Source organism: Antedon bifida, chromosome 5 (genome assembly GCF_963402885.1).
Source record: "Antedon bifida chromosome 5, ecAntBifi1.1, whole genome shotgun sequence".
Taxonomy (NCBI): domain Eukaryota; kingdom Metazoa; phylum Echinodermata; class Crinoidea; order Comatulida; family Antedonidae; genus Antedon; species Antedon bifida.
The window spans coordinates 25,831,036-25,846,027 of NC_136230.1; the positions used below are offsets into that span (position 1 = coordinate 25,831,036).

Below are 14,992 nucleotides of genomic sequence, written 5' to 3' on the forward strand. Positions count from 1 at the left end.
TCCAATTTTACGAATAGCGTGAAGCCCAGCTTTGCAGATGTTATGTACCTGATTGGACATACAAAGCGTTGAATCCATGACAACTCCAAGGTTTCTACAGGATGACGATGGTTGAATGAAAGAATTACCAATCTTAACAGAGGCAGTCCAACACGCAGGCTTAAAACGAGAAGAAAAATGAATAAGTTCTGTTTTAGCATCATTCATAACCAGGTTGTTAGATTGACACCATGCTCTGACTTCGGCAATACAGGATTCAAGTTTACTGACAGCAGAATTACGCTGATTAGGGTTGAAAGTGACATAAAGCTGAGTGTCATCAGCGTACGCCATACACTTCACATTGTGAGATTCAATAAGGTCAAGTAGTGGGGCGGTAAATAAAATAAACAGAAGAGGACCAACCACAGACCCTTGTGGAACACCAACTGTAAGCAGAGTCGGGTTCGACAAAACATCCTTGATGACAATGGACTGGGACCTATCATTTAGATATGATGCAAACCAATTATGACCAATTCCAGAGATACCGTAACGTGATGATAGACGATGTAATAACTGCTTATGGTTGATGGTGTCAAAAGCAGCACTGAAGTCTAAAAGGACCATAAGAACCTCATTATGGTTGTCAAGTGCAATGCTAATATCATTATGCACAAGAAGAAGTGCAGATTCTACACTATGGTTTGGACGATAGGCGGATTGTCTAGTGGCAAATAACCCATTTCTATTCAGATATGATTGCAGCTGACTGGACACAACCCTCTCAATAATTTTTCCAAGGAATGGAAGATTGGAAATGGGTCTGTAACTTGCAAATTCCTCAACATCCAAAGATGGCTTCTTTAACAATGGTGTTATGCAGGCATGTTTGAGTGAAGATGGAAAGATACCTGAGCTCAGTGAGGTGTTGACAACTTTTGTAAAGAAGGGAAGAAGGGTAGGAAGACAAGTCTTAAATAATTAATAATGGTAAGAACTTTGATTTAACAGAAAAAACCAACAGAACATTTAACATTTTCAGCACATGCTGGTCTGTGCCCCTTTAATATTTGTATCTTTACAATGAATAATACCAGTCAACAATAATCTTCTTAAAGGGATGGGGACTAGGCTTTTCACACAACTTAATACGCTATTACAAACACATTACAGTCAATGTTTCTTTAAAAGAAACAAAAATATATCAACATTGACAATAAAAAACATTAACAGCGACGGAAATAATGACACAACAGCTTAAACAATAATGACAAAAATATTGTAATATCACCAAAAAACATAAAAAACAACTAAAATATAAAAAATACACCCTAAAGAAGTATTTTTAGGTAGTATATACACGGAAAATGACCAGAGTATATTACAAATTTCGGCAATAATTGCTGTACTTACAAAATGGAGATTATTTCTATTATATAAAAGTTGCGACGAGTTGAAGAATTTGTAAGGGTGAAGGAACCTAGTAAAACCTATGCTAATATACACATTCTTGCATGTCTTGTACTACAGATTTTTCATTTCAATTGAAATGATAAACAGAGAAATCAACTATGTGCAAACCATCAGTGAGATGTTTCACCCAGTCTTTTACTGTGTTAGTACTAACATGAATACTATTACAGTAGCCCAGCATGTTCTACATAATTATAGTAGAACCTCTAGTTTTTGGGACACCCCCATTCAGTGGAAACCCCTATTAATGGGACACATTCACATGAAATGAAGGGGCAATATGTTTCAATACTATGGCCAACCTCTATTCAGGGGACACCTTCAGGACCAACCAAAGTGTCACCTTGATCGGTCAGTCTTTTTTGTATGACATTAAAATTTCAAACAATTATTGAAAACACATTCTGCAATCCAACCTGACTTTTGCAGGCTGTTATTAAATTAGAGACATCTGTAAACAAAACTTATACATTTTATGAGACGAAACGGTGGAGACAAAGATGATGTCATATTTGCCATAAAAGTTGTTTTTATTAGAAAAATGCTTATACAATCTTAGTGCCAAATATGGTACTGCAGATGGCAAAAGCAATAAAACAACACGGTTCTATTAGTGATCTTTAACAGATACTAAATACTGTACAATGAAGCAAAGTGGTCTTTATATAGGGTCTACAGATGGAAAAAAATATAAACTCACGGGCCAAAGCGAATTTAAATTACAGACTAAAAATAAAAAGGAAAATGAATTCCAAGCATGCTCTTTAATTAGGAGTTTCAGTAAACAGTAAGCACAATAGTTTAATTAATGCTCCTAAAAACAATGACAAAAATGTCTGTGCCTTTTTATTTTAATTTAGGGTGGGTTTACATTATGCAAATGTAATTGGATCGACATTATTATGAATTGCAAAATTTCGAAACAATCTCAAATATTTAATTTATTCATACAGTAATTGCTTGTTATTTATACATTGAAAAATTGTGTTTTTTATGTTAATAAATAAATAATAATCAATTGAATAGGACGATTTTACAATATAAACAATTAATATTTATAATTATTATTCAATAATCGATTAGTGACATTAATTAATAGTCATTTGTGAAGTAATTCATCTTATTATTTATAGATTTATGAATAATTATTGATTAATCAATATTCATGATGATACATTTTATAATTTTTACATAACTAGGATACAATAGGCACTTTGATGGTGAAAATAGGGGGATTTTTTATTGTACAATAAAACCATATTCAATACACCACTCTTGTTAATAACTAAATAGGTGTTATGTCCACTAGCAAGGCAACCCCCACATGTGGTGTAGCTAGTAAGCATGCAGACGTCTCTTGCATTCTATGGGATTTACGGTCTAGGTGCAACAACATAGTACAATCCCTATAACATACTTCAACATTGTAGTAAAATAATTGAATATACTGTTAAACTTGCGAATATGAGTATTCCATTCTGAAATAGACTCCTTGACAGGCCTTGTCTTTTAAGGTGAGCGAGTGCGATCACTCACCTAACACACACCTAAACTGCCCTTGAGGAGTGCGATTTACAACACGCTTAAATTTGGCAAACTTCTACATGCCAAAATACAAACAGCACACCTACAGCATCCCTGAATGTATTGAAGAGTGCAATTTGTAGCACACTTATAATTTTCAAAAGACAATGCCTGCCTTGACCCGTTGGAATAATCCTTTGAGCTGGACCCGGGTGGAAAAATACCACAAACTTTCCTCTAACTGTTGGCAGTATGAGTCATTTATGAATATAATATCCAAAATTATAATAAATCCATGTTTTGGTGGGGACGCCTTTGGAAACAAGCCTTTGGGCTTAAAGGGTTATCCCATGCTTTCCAAGAATAATTTCTTAAGTTTTATTCTATGTATTTATATTCATTCAAATTTTATGCAGTTTTATAAATTGTACTGTACTTGGAAAGGAATAAATATTACTTACTTAGTTTTCATAAGCATAATGTCCAAATAAAAGATTGAGTGGGTACAAAACAATTTTTGTAAGTTTTTATCCACACAAGTACAGTATTCAAGATATGCAACTGAGCAAGTATTATACATAGATGCAGTATGTTAAAAGTATGTTACAAAACAATAAAAAGGTCAAACTAAATCAATATTAAGTTACCCTTGAATAATTGACAAAGTTTTTCCCTTCAAAATTGTTCTTGGTTAATCACTAGATGAATTCATTTAGTGATTTACATCCAACGTTACTATTAACTAAATGTGTAAAGCTCTGTCTACACTATCAAACTAGTTTGACAAAAAAAGTATGATGTGCCCAATATGGTAGTGATATGGTCAAGTATGGTATGACATCATCATGTCCATATATGGGCACATCACATTTTTTTGTCACAAAGTTTGATAGTGTAGACAGAGCTTAAAAGCTGTATTGAAGATCAGTTGCCTTTAACTTCTCCAGTTTTGGTTTATGGTTTACCCCTATCCTAAAGTACATACTCATTATGTACCTCTCATCACAATACAGATGTTAATAGTAATACCACTACGTCAGCTTGGATTCACACATTTTGTCCTGGTCATGGATGAACGATTCAACAGCTTCACAGGCAGTACCAATGCATCCTCTTGTTACGCATCGAGGGCGCTGTACTATACTATATATCAAGACAGCTGAAGAATACTGTATCCATTCTTACATCTTGTTTATTTGCGATTGATTTACAGGGTTATAAACTATACAGATTCTCACTTTCTGAGGTCCAAAACACATACCTAGAAAACAGAAAATAAGAAAACTTATGAAGCACTGTAATAAAGGATAGGGACTTTTACATTTGAGTGAACATGAACGAAGATCACATCCACATGGGTCGTTTAGATTAAGTGGACATTTACATTGACATGCCAGTAAACGTATGACATAATGAACTTGGGATCTGCCCTTGTAATCTTTGGTAGCACTCGTCCGTGGAGCTATTCCACAGCGCTGTGTCAGTAGAAGTACACAGGCTTAGGCCAGGCTAAGTGTGTAGCTTAGGCCTAGCCCAGAATAGATACCTAATTTTCTGTGTCCTAGTGACCTAGGCCATAACATGTATTATTACAAACTCTATTTAAAATAAGAAGATATTGTATAATAATACACACTTCAGTCCACTTGTAATAAAATAAATACAAAAATTAAATTAAAGAGGTAACATACTAACAATATATAAAACAAATTTAACATTATTCTACTTACAGAACCGTCAGATGCACTAGCACCAACTTTGTCTCCCCTTGAATTCCAACAAACTTCGAAAATACCTCCTGTCCCTCTATAACTATGTACAAGACTACCGGTCTGAAAGATAGAAAATACATGCAAACAAATGAATTTTGAACAGACGCCGTTTGGCGGCAGCACGGAGTAGAAAGCTGTGCTCAATTCAGCCCAGTAGGCTGCAAGTCACAGGTTATACCCCCATTTACATATAGATAAACAACATTAAAGAACGTACTTGCGTTGACCAGATGTGGACACATTTATCAAACGAACCACTGGCCAGATACTTGCCATCTGGACTGAAGGCTACACTATATACTGGTTCCTGATGTTGCGTTAACGTGTGGATGCAGATGCCTCGGTCAACGTCCCATAACCGTACTGTGGAATCAAACGATGCACTGAAAACAAGAAAACGTAGACAATAGAAGTATTGTTTGAAAAAAAAATAAAGATAATAAATAAAAATAGAGATAGTTCCCATCAGTTTAAATAATGTGAAGATTCAGGGAATGGGAAAAACCATAAATTTGATAAATAACATTAAGCTCTGTCTACACTATCAAACTACTTTGACAAAAAAAGTGTGATGTGCCCAAATATAGTAGTGATATGACCCAATATGGTAGTGATATGACATCAAGTCCATATATGGGCACATTACATTCTTTTGTCGCATAAAGTTTGATAGTGTAGACAGAGCTTTAGAACCCCTTCATTGCTATTCAGAGGCACCCCTATAAATGGGATATCTCTATTATGGAGTACCTTGAGATGAATGAGAGGTAATATATGTTTGAATATGGCAAACCTGTATTCAAGGGACATTTTGTTGGTTCCTCCCAATGGTCTCTTCTTAATAGGGTTTTAATGTATGAACGAAAAAAGGCTTGTGCCCAATGACGCAACGCAGATGCCAGAGGCCCTTGGTTTAGGAACCCTAAGTGGCCGTTTAACGCTTTTCTGCATATTTTAATGCCTTTTTTCCCTCTTGGCACTGCTCAGGGGCCCTTATAATCTTCGGGGCCCCTGGGTTTAGCCAGTGAGCACTCATAGCCGTTACACCACTGCTTGTGCCTAAATCAGTAGAGTATTTACCTGGCTAACATTAGAGATGTATTAGGGTTATTTGGACTCCATTTGATTGTGTAAATCTCTTTACTGTGTGCTTGAAGATCGTGGACACTGCTTTCTTGTTTCATTGACCAAATCTGTTTGAATACAAATAAAACATAAGTTTTAAGCTCTGTCTACACGATCAAATTTTATACGACACTACGGCTGTGTTTATACAACACCCTTCTTACTTTACACGCTTACTATATATATGCATGTTTTCACAGACAAAGGCCAATACCATCAACTGAGCCGTTCATACATGAATGTTAACTGCCGTGTTATGAACGGGAAGGTCAGTTGCAGCCAAACGTCTGCTGCTATGTTCTCAGCTTTATTACATATAGAGGGCAACTTGTTCCCTGAGGCTACTTCAGCTCACCAACAGTTGGCAGTCCTTAAATATCCTTTCCAGGTGGTTTAGTAATTACACGGAATCCTTTTTTGTTTATACAACACGCCAACGTAGAACCGTGTTGTATAAACAGGCCCTTAGTCTATAGAGATTATATACAATATATAGAGACACCACATACCTTCAAAGTCATATCATCTGAACAGGAGGCTAGCAGATTGCCTGATGGGTCCCATTTAATAGCATTTACTTCATTCTATATGTCGGAGCAAAATCAATTATTATTATTATTCTAAATCTGGAAAATGACAATATTTGTAAAAAAAACAATAATAGTACGAAAATGTTAATCTTCATTTGACTACTTACCGTATGGCCTTGGAATGTTTTGATTGGTCTATCACAGCTTAATTTGCATACATGAATACAACGGTCAGTCGAGCATGACGCAAATGTTGTGTTGTTTTGCCAGTCTACATCAAGAGCAGGAGCTGTAGAATAAACATTTGATTTGATGAACTTTTTGTTCTTACAAAATTTGTTAATAATTAATAAATAAGAAATAATATATACTAGAATATAATCCCAGTTTCTAAAGCTCTATCAAACTAGTTTGGCAAAAATAGTGTGATGTGCCCAAATATGGTAGTGATATGACATCATTGTGTCCACATTATGGGCACATCACATTGTTTTGCCACATAAAGTTTGATAGTGTAGACAGAGCTTTTAAGCTAAAAATACAATTAAAAATAAAGCATACATACCTTGATGGAATGGGAATTGTTGTTTGCATTCACCCGATTGTGCATCCCAGATAATCGTCGTTTTGTCTACGCCCGCACTTAAAATATAATTTCCCTTTTTGTTCCATTTTAAGGCAAATATTGGCCCCTTGTGCTGACCAAGCGTGCTGACTAATCGACCATCTGTTGACCATATCCTAGCAAATCCATCATATGACCCAGTCGCTAATAATGAACCATCACACTGCCAAGAAATTTGATATATTTAACATACAATATAACAAATAATATAAACATAGACAAGTTAAATAAAAGTTACAACCATGCCAAGCCACCTGATTAAGGGATCACACTTGTTATGGGGTCCTACAAATACAAAACTGCAAGAGTGTTGTTTTTTCCCCTAGACCATACGCATTTTGTGCAATTGGTAATCTAGAATCCGCCAAAACCGTCATGAAAAATCAAAAGCTCCCTATTGGTTGAATAAATTACTCAGTGGCGTAACGGCTATGAGTGCTCACTGGCTAAACCCAGGGGCCCCGGAGCTTATGGGGGCCTCTGAGCAGTGCCCAGAGGAAAAACAGGCATTAAAATATGTCAACAAAGGCTAAAAACGCCTGAGGCCTCCAGTGTTGGAGGGCCACTTAGGGTTCCTAATCCAGGGGCCTCAGGCCTCTGCGTTACGCCACTGACAGTACTACATATTCCTATGTCTATATCAAACCTGTACTATTTACTATAGTAAATAAAATTGTATTTATCATAAATGAATGTAAAATCAAGGCAATCTAACAACAGGATGCTGAGCTCCGGAGATCAAAGGGTTTATCTGTGGCTGCGACATAATCAGTTCACACCCCTTAACAGACGCCGCGGAGAATATGTACATAGTACAGTACTATTGGTATTTGTCGCAGCCAGATCAAAGGATTGTTCCGAGTTCCTATCTTGGCAAGAGGAGCTCAGTGTCATGTTGTCAGATTGCCTTGGTAAAATCATGTGACTCACATTCCAGTCCAACGACGTAACGTCTTTGTTGCTAGGGACATCCTGGCCACCTTCTCGTATACAATGTCTAAGTACTAACTGATTTGGACTACTAGTGTTTTCTGCCAAATTCCATATTCTTGCAGTAGAATCACCAGAACTAAAATAAACACAAAGAAAATCAAAATGAATATTACAATAATCAAAATTTTAGATGATGGTCATTTTTAAAGATGTATTGTACCCCAAAAACATGAAAAATAAGAAAAATTGAATAGGTTATTTTATAGTTTTAATAAAGTTCAAAAAAATTTTTAAAAAAAAGCAAAACAAAAATGTTTTTACTTATAAAATAAATGGTTAAATTTAACCAAAAATTCATTGACTTCTAATCAATTTGAGTATTTTTTTATTTAAATTACATTCTTTTTTCTGGTACATAAAGCGTGGGTGTGAAAAAACCAAAACAGTAATTTTAGGTTTCTTGAAGAGTGCTATGTGAAATAAGCTTTAGGCCAAGTGGATGACAGTGGGTACCAAACAATTAAGTTAATTTCTTCCAAAAAAGCATTATGATGAAAATGGCTTAGCCTCAGCTTGTAATAAGTAAACCCTTACAGTAAATTTTAAATCTAGTCTAGCCAACATACCCTGATGCAAGGAGGTCAGTGCATGGGTTCCAGGCACAAATAAACACTTCTGACTCATGGCCACGCAGTACTGTTGCTTTACTTGCTGGTATTTCAAGACCTGTGTCACATTCCATAGACTCGGTGTGGTTTGCTATAAAAACAAGAAAATGACAAATGTAATCATAGAGACTTATATATAGACAGGCCTGGTCTTTTGAGAAATTTAGTGCGAACACACGATTAACACGAACATAAAATCTCCTTGTTGTGTTCCATTTACTTTGTCTACACGATCAAACTAGTTTGACAAAAAAAGTGTGATGTGCCCAAATATGGTAATGATATGCACAAATATGGTAGTGATATGATGTCATCTTGTCCATATATGTGCACATCACATTATTTTGTCACATAATGTTTGAATTTTAAAGTCCTTTATAGTTTTATTGAAAATATCAAATTATTATTATGAATTTACCTTGAATTAAGTTTATATTACTTTCTTCTCCATTAGCACTGTTGCTTTCAACTTTGATCCCAGACTGCACATTTGCCTGTGCCTGTCTTTGAAGCTCTGCCTTTTGCAATGCTATGTTGTCCGGGACAACGGCATCAATAAGAGAAAGGGAGTCTAATGCTCTATCTATAGATGTGCCGTCCTGAAAAAAAAACAGATATACAGCATATTTAATAAATTATTAAAATAATAAATATATTTATAATACAGTTATAGCCTTGCAGCCTACAGTAGTAGAATGAATTGCGCACAGGTGTGTATGACACCTAAAGTATACCGCACAACATTTTCATTACCCATAATGGCCCAGAACAGCCACAAAGTGGGGTCAATTTGCCTGTCCATAATGGGAGCTTATACGGATTAGTACACTAGGCTAACACACTATTCTTCAAAAAATGCATACTGGCTTCTTTTAAAATGCATACTGTACAAGCATATACTGTAATATATTCGCTGCTGGACTTCCAGTTTTAAATCCTTAAGCCTTGTCTACAATATCCAACTTTATGTGACAAAAAATGTGATGTGCCCATATATGGACATGTTATCACTCCCATATTTGGGCCCCGGCATATCACTACCATACTGTATTTGGGCACATCTCACATTTTTTTCGTCAAACTAGTTTGATAGTGTACACATAGCTCTATTTGAGAAGATTTGTTCATAACATTGGAACAATTTCGAGGAGTCTTCAACCTCTCTGTGTCGATTTCATTGCCAAAATTTGGCTGTATAATCTCTTGACTTTTAAGAAAATATGCCTTACTAAAATACTTAAATTACAAATACCTCATTGATGCTGATTTCAGCTTCCACATACTGCAGTCCTTTTTGTATGATTGATATCAAAGCAGCAGGTGGTACCAGTGTGCCATTAATATTGGATTGACTAATGTGGCTCTCAACACCAAATGTAAATGCAGAATGCGAGAAACCTGTAAACAAAATGTACTATAGAAATTAGCATACTGTAGCTTTCCTGCTAGGACACTATTAAAAAATAAAATTACTACAACTAAGGCTCGCCTCCTGCTGTAGGTCAAAGATTGTTTTTAAGTACTGTACTGTTCATTCATTTGTCCCATGACCTAGGTGGTCGTAGGGGCATAGCAGACGAGATACAGTACTGTAGTACTCATCATGATACGACACCCAGTGGTGCCTATCTCCTCTCTGGGCTGGTGGGGTTTTTGCTGGATGGCTGTCCAGTATAAATACCCCAACAAAATGTTCCTTGGCCCTGGGGTTGGCCTTAGTGTTAATACATATATTGTCCCACATTGTTCACAGGAAAGTGTTTCCTGAAAAATCTAGGGATGTGTCCAAAAAAATCATATGAATTATAGCTACAATTACACTCTCTAATGTTAACAGTAAATATACAAAGAAGAATCATTGAGCTAACTAAAATTAAACAAACTCTTACCAGACTCTTGTAAATAACGGTAGACAAGAAAGTTCACCTCATCACTGCTAATACTCATGACTGCTGAAGTCTAGACTTCTGGCAGTCTACCTTACCTGGAAAGAAAACAATACAATTTACACAATTTGCCTAATTTTAGAAATAATTTTCACCAGACAACCTACAGACAGTAATAACAATGTTTTTTGACATATGCAAGATGCTGGAATCGCAACCATGGCTACTGTACTAAAAAGCTTGGTTCTTCCCACTAGGCCTAGTACTTAACACAAGGACAGAAGCGCAATGCAAGTACAGTAATCACCAGCGCAGATCCTAGGGTGAACGAGGGGGACATGTCCCCCCACATATTTTTTAGTGGAGAGGATTGTCTACCTCACTTTTCAACAGCAAAATCATTAAATTATTGAAATGAAATAGAGTTCTATGACACGCATGACGTACAGTACCTATCGTATGTAATTTCAGAACAGTAGAATAGATTTTGCTTCAATATAACCAGTGGCGCATCAGGACCAGAGTGCCTAAAAAGTCCGTATTCTTCCAGGCTGCTGATCTTTGGATCCACCTGTGTGTGGTATAAACTGTGTTTCGGAATGCTAAACGTTGCATTGATGATCCCCATTTTTAGCCATTAGCGCGGACTGCACGATTTCGACATTTTTTATATGCTCAGAAATCGATTGAAACGACCTAGGCCTATAAATTACTCAAAGCCTTCGTCCCCATGGACCCCGCTATGGCCTAGCCTTTACTTAGCCTAGCTGACTCATAAAATCGTCATTCCTATTTATTTTAAAATATAGGCTAGCCTAACTAACCTACACAAAGATTTTGCCACAGGCACAGTCTGGCCTAAGCTGCTTATTACCTTTGGATCAGGTGCCGTTTTCGGCCACCTCGACTTGTATGGACTATACCATTATAAAAAGATGGGAAAATAGGGGTGTCCCATTTATTAATTGAGTGTGTTAATGTGTTAAAATACTGCTACTTTTGTTCTTTTGTTTAGTGCATTATGTTTCAGCAACAAAGGGAAAACAACTACGCCCTGCATGGTGTAGAATTAAATTCAAGTTTTCAAGTTAATACAGTATATTATGGCTCTTTATTTCTGTATAATTTTTAGGTATCCTTCCCCTAATATATTAGGTGGATTCCCTAAGGTGTATATTGAATAATTTTTACGGATTTATAGATACAGAAAATATATAAAGAAAGTTTTTATTCCAGTTACAAATAAAAAATATAATTTACCTAACAGTAGTACATTTAATAAGATCTATCACATACTGATTATTAGGTAATCAGTAAAACAAATAAACATTATAATTTTGTCAATGAATCTGTACCATTTTGTTCCCAGAAAACACAGCGTTTGACATTGCATGTTTTTAGGTTTGGTTTTTCTAAAACGTTTTAAACACGTTTTTAAACGTTTCTGTGTAGAAATACATGTTCTAATTGAACAACGTTTGCATCAAAACGTTATAATAGCGAAAGCAAACGGAGCTGATAATGTCGCCATGAAGAGGATGATTGGTGTCTTCCAATATAGCATGGAATACATCGGCAAGCCGTTCGCTGTCAGAACGAGTCAAGCATTTGCATAGACAAACCAATTACTTTCCCCGCTTTACTCAGCACCTTCTCAATTCGGCCTTTATCTCCCTTACTGATATTCCTAGCCCAATATACAATATGCCCAAATAGAACATCACTGATTAGTAAAACATAAACATTCTATAGTACAAATATCCTGCTTTACCCCAAAGAACCGAGTTTCCTCAAGCAGTACGGCCTTGTAGCCATAATCGGTAAATCGAATAATATCAGATACAGAGAATAATCGTTGTTTTAAGTCCAACTATAGCCGAGTCGTCGTAAAATAAAAATACATATAATTATGTCGTCAATGAATCTGTTACCATTTTGTTTCTGTATCTACAATCGTTTCGTTTCTGTCAATGAATCTTCAATTGTGCTTGTCTACTGATTCCAGGTTCTTGGGTTTAAATCCATGTTGTTGGGATTTATCCCTTGCAAATAAAAAATATGATTTATCTACCGATAGGATTGGGCCGATTAGAATGCATTTGCCAACATTCTTTTACATATTTTACAACATTATAGAGTGTAGGTAATTTAACCGATTGTAATGTAGTATTTAGGATATTTTAATATCGATTGTACTGTAGTATTTAGGATGTTTTAATTCCGATTGTACAGTACTGTAGTAACATGTTTTAATTCCGATTGTATTGTAGTATTTAAGATTTTCTAATTTCGAATCCGACTGTACTAAAATTTAAAGTGTTTAAATCCAGATAGGAAAACATAGGCCTAGTATTTAATCAATATGCTTTAATTTTGATTATAATGTAGTGTTTAGTTTAGTTTTTATATATAATAAGTAAGTATACCTACTTATATAGTTTTTATTTATTTATTTATTTATTCATAGGAATCACCTTTATATCAGTGTCACACATTTATCAGTTAATGGTGCATCCAATTTACAGACAAAATTACAAATAACATAAGCCACAAAGTTCTAAATACTAATACATAACATAAAAAAAAAATGTGAACAAATTAATTAATTAGATCTGTATGAAAATACATAATACGTAAATTGTACAATATATATAACTACAAAAATAAAAACAGAACAACAAAAATACAGAATAGGCCTAATAAATAAATAAAACTTACAGATACATCCTCATAGAGATGTCTGTAGCTTGTTTACTATAATTATTAATCAATTAGTTGAGAGTAACCCATGCTTTCATGAAATATTTTTTACAATAAAAATCAAAGATTTCTCCTAATGTTTCATTTTCAGTGAATAAATTGTCTAGCATAAAGTGGTGTTTTAATTCCTTAGATCCACAATTAAAATTATCCCAGTACATACTTAAATTATTGTCTATGAGGTTGTTCTTAGGATCAAAGTATACATAATTTCTAACAGAGTTTAATGAATGACATTTAAATAAAAAATGGTTTACTGTTTCTTTTTCGTTAGTAATACACATCTTACATAATCCTGCGTTATGATTTGACCAGGATTGTCTACGACTCTCAAGATCTAGAGAGTTTGATCTTGCTTTAAATTTTAAATTCATACCCGTAAAATTAGTTTTATCTAACAAATATTGTTAAAGGTTTGGAGTTCCTTTATACATAGTATATTCCGTTAACGTTGTTTTGCATTGGGCCTTTGAAAACCACTCGTTATGATCAACTTGTTTATTATTTTTCCTAAATGGCTTTATCCAGTTAGTAGATGGTTCTTGATTAAATTTGTCTATAAAATTTGTTTTATTTAAAATATTTTTAGTTAATATAGTAATATTGTTACAAAATCTTGGCATTCCCTAACACAGTACCTAATAATAATAACATGCCTTATAAAAAGTACATGCATTGCTAGTTTTTGATGTTTTGTATTGTTCCTTGTAGTTTGTACTGTAGGTTACATAACAGAACAATTGTATTGTCTTCCCATTCAATAGACACCCTTCTCTACATAAAACATAATACACCACACCCCTATCATAATAATGGTATAGTCCATATAATTCGAGGTGGCCGAAAACGGCACCTGATCCTTACCTTTTTGAAAAATTACATGAATCAACTTCGTTGCGATAGGTGGTCCAGCAAAGTTTCCTCAACAAAAAGAATGTCGATCTAGGCTAGCTAGGCCTTCGGGCAGAGTGTTATTCAGACCTTCAATTTCTCGCGGCGGGCTTTTCTGTGGTCTAAATGCACGCTCGAAGATCAATTGTCTTGCATTGATGATCAGTAGTGTTTCCCGACCCAATACAATTATAATTCCTCGATCCAACTGGTTTTTCAATGGATCTCGCTAAAAATGTACCAGTAAAACCTTGGATAATTTACAAATCGATTGCAATGATACTCCACTTGTGAATTTTGAGTTAAAACAAAGTTACAGCCCGTTTTCTGATGCAAATTGTTTCTGATTCCAGACGGTTTCAAAGCGTTCACTCAGCCTTGTTCATAGTAGCAAAATGGCGAGAATATGAACACGGCGTGGATCCGATATAATTATATTCAAAATGGCTCTATTGGATTAGCCGCCAAAACAAGCAGTAAAATGTTTTTCCCGTCCCCCCATAAATTTGGTATGTTTTTTTCTATATCAGTATTGATTATAGTTATTATCTTCTTGGCAGCCTACGTTTTTGTATGTTGCAACCGTCACAAGAAATCTTGTAAATGGTGAAAAAAAAAACTCGAAATTTTTCCAGCAAAATTGTGGTTGTTTAAAAAATGTTAATATTTTCTGCGATCAAATTCTCACCTTCAAACTAGAATTATAAATCATTATCTTTTCATGATAAAAAACTGTTGGTGATCATTATTCTAAAAGTTAGTCTACTATCGAAAGATCCGATATTTAGGTCTAATAACTGCTCACCGCTCAATTAATACGCAA

At 35.0% G+C, this 14,992-nt stretch overlaps 1 protein-coding gene across 1 annotated transcript; it reads right to left on the minus strand.

The window, feature by feature from the left end:
* Window positions 1-1,010: 1,010 nt before the first annotated feature.
* LOC144843690 (F-box-like/WD repeat-containing protein TBL1XR1) lies at window positions 1,011-14,609 on the minus strand. The gene is made up of 13 exons (XM_078700578.1): window positions 14,143-14,609; window positions 10,522-10,616; window positions 9,885-10,030; window positions 9,051-9,231; window positions 8,591-8,723; window positions 7,962-8,100; window positions 6,972-7,194; window positions 6,574-6,695; window positions 6,386-6,460; window positions 5,832-5,944; window positions 4,969-5,134; window positions 4,710-4,811; window positions 1,011-4,240 (listed from the first exon to the last, which is right to left on the minus strand). Exons 2-13 carry the CDS (start codon window positions 10,577-10,579, stop codon window positions 4,214-4,216), a joined length of 1,485 nt encoding a protein of 494 aa, XP_078556704.1. The 5' UTR covers window positions 10,580-10,616; window positions 14,143-14,609; the 3' UTR covers window positions 1,011-4,213.
* Between the last annotated feature and the right edge of the window lie 383 nt (window positions 14,610-14,992).

Excerpts from the sequence above, each read along its gene's own strand:
- LOC144843690 (XM_078700578.1), bottom strand. The coding sequence starts at position 10,579 with ATGAGTATTAGCAGTGATGAGGTGAACTTTCTTGTCTACCGTTATTTA. Across the intron at positions 10,031-10,521 it reads CCGTTATTTACAAGAGTCTG|GTTTCTCGCATTCTGCATTT; the intron begins GTAAGAGTTTGT and ends TTTTGTTTACAG. Across the intron at positions 5,945-6,385 it reads CAGATGATATGACTTTGAAG|ATTTGGTCAATGAAACAAGA; the intron begins GTATGTGGTGTC and ends GTATTCAAACAG.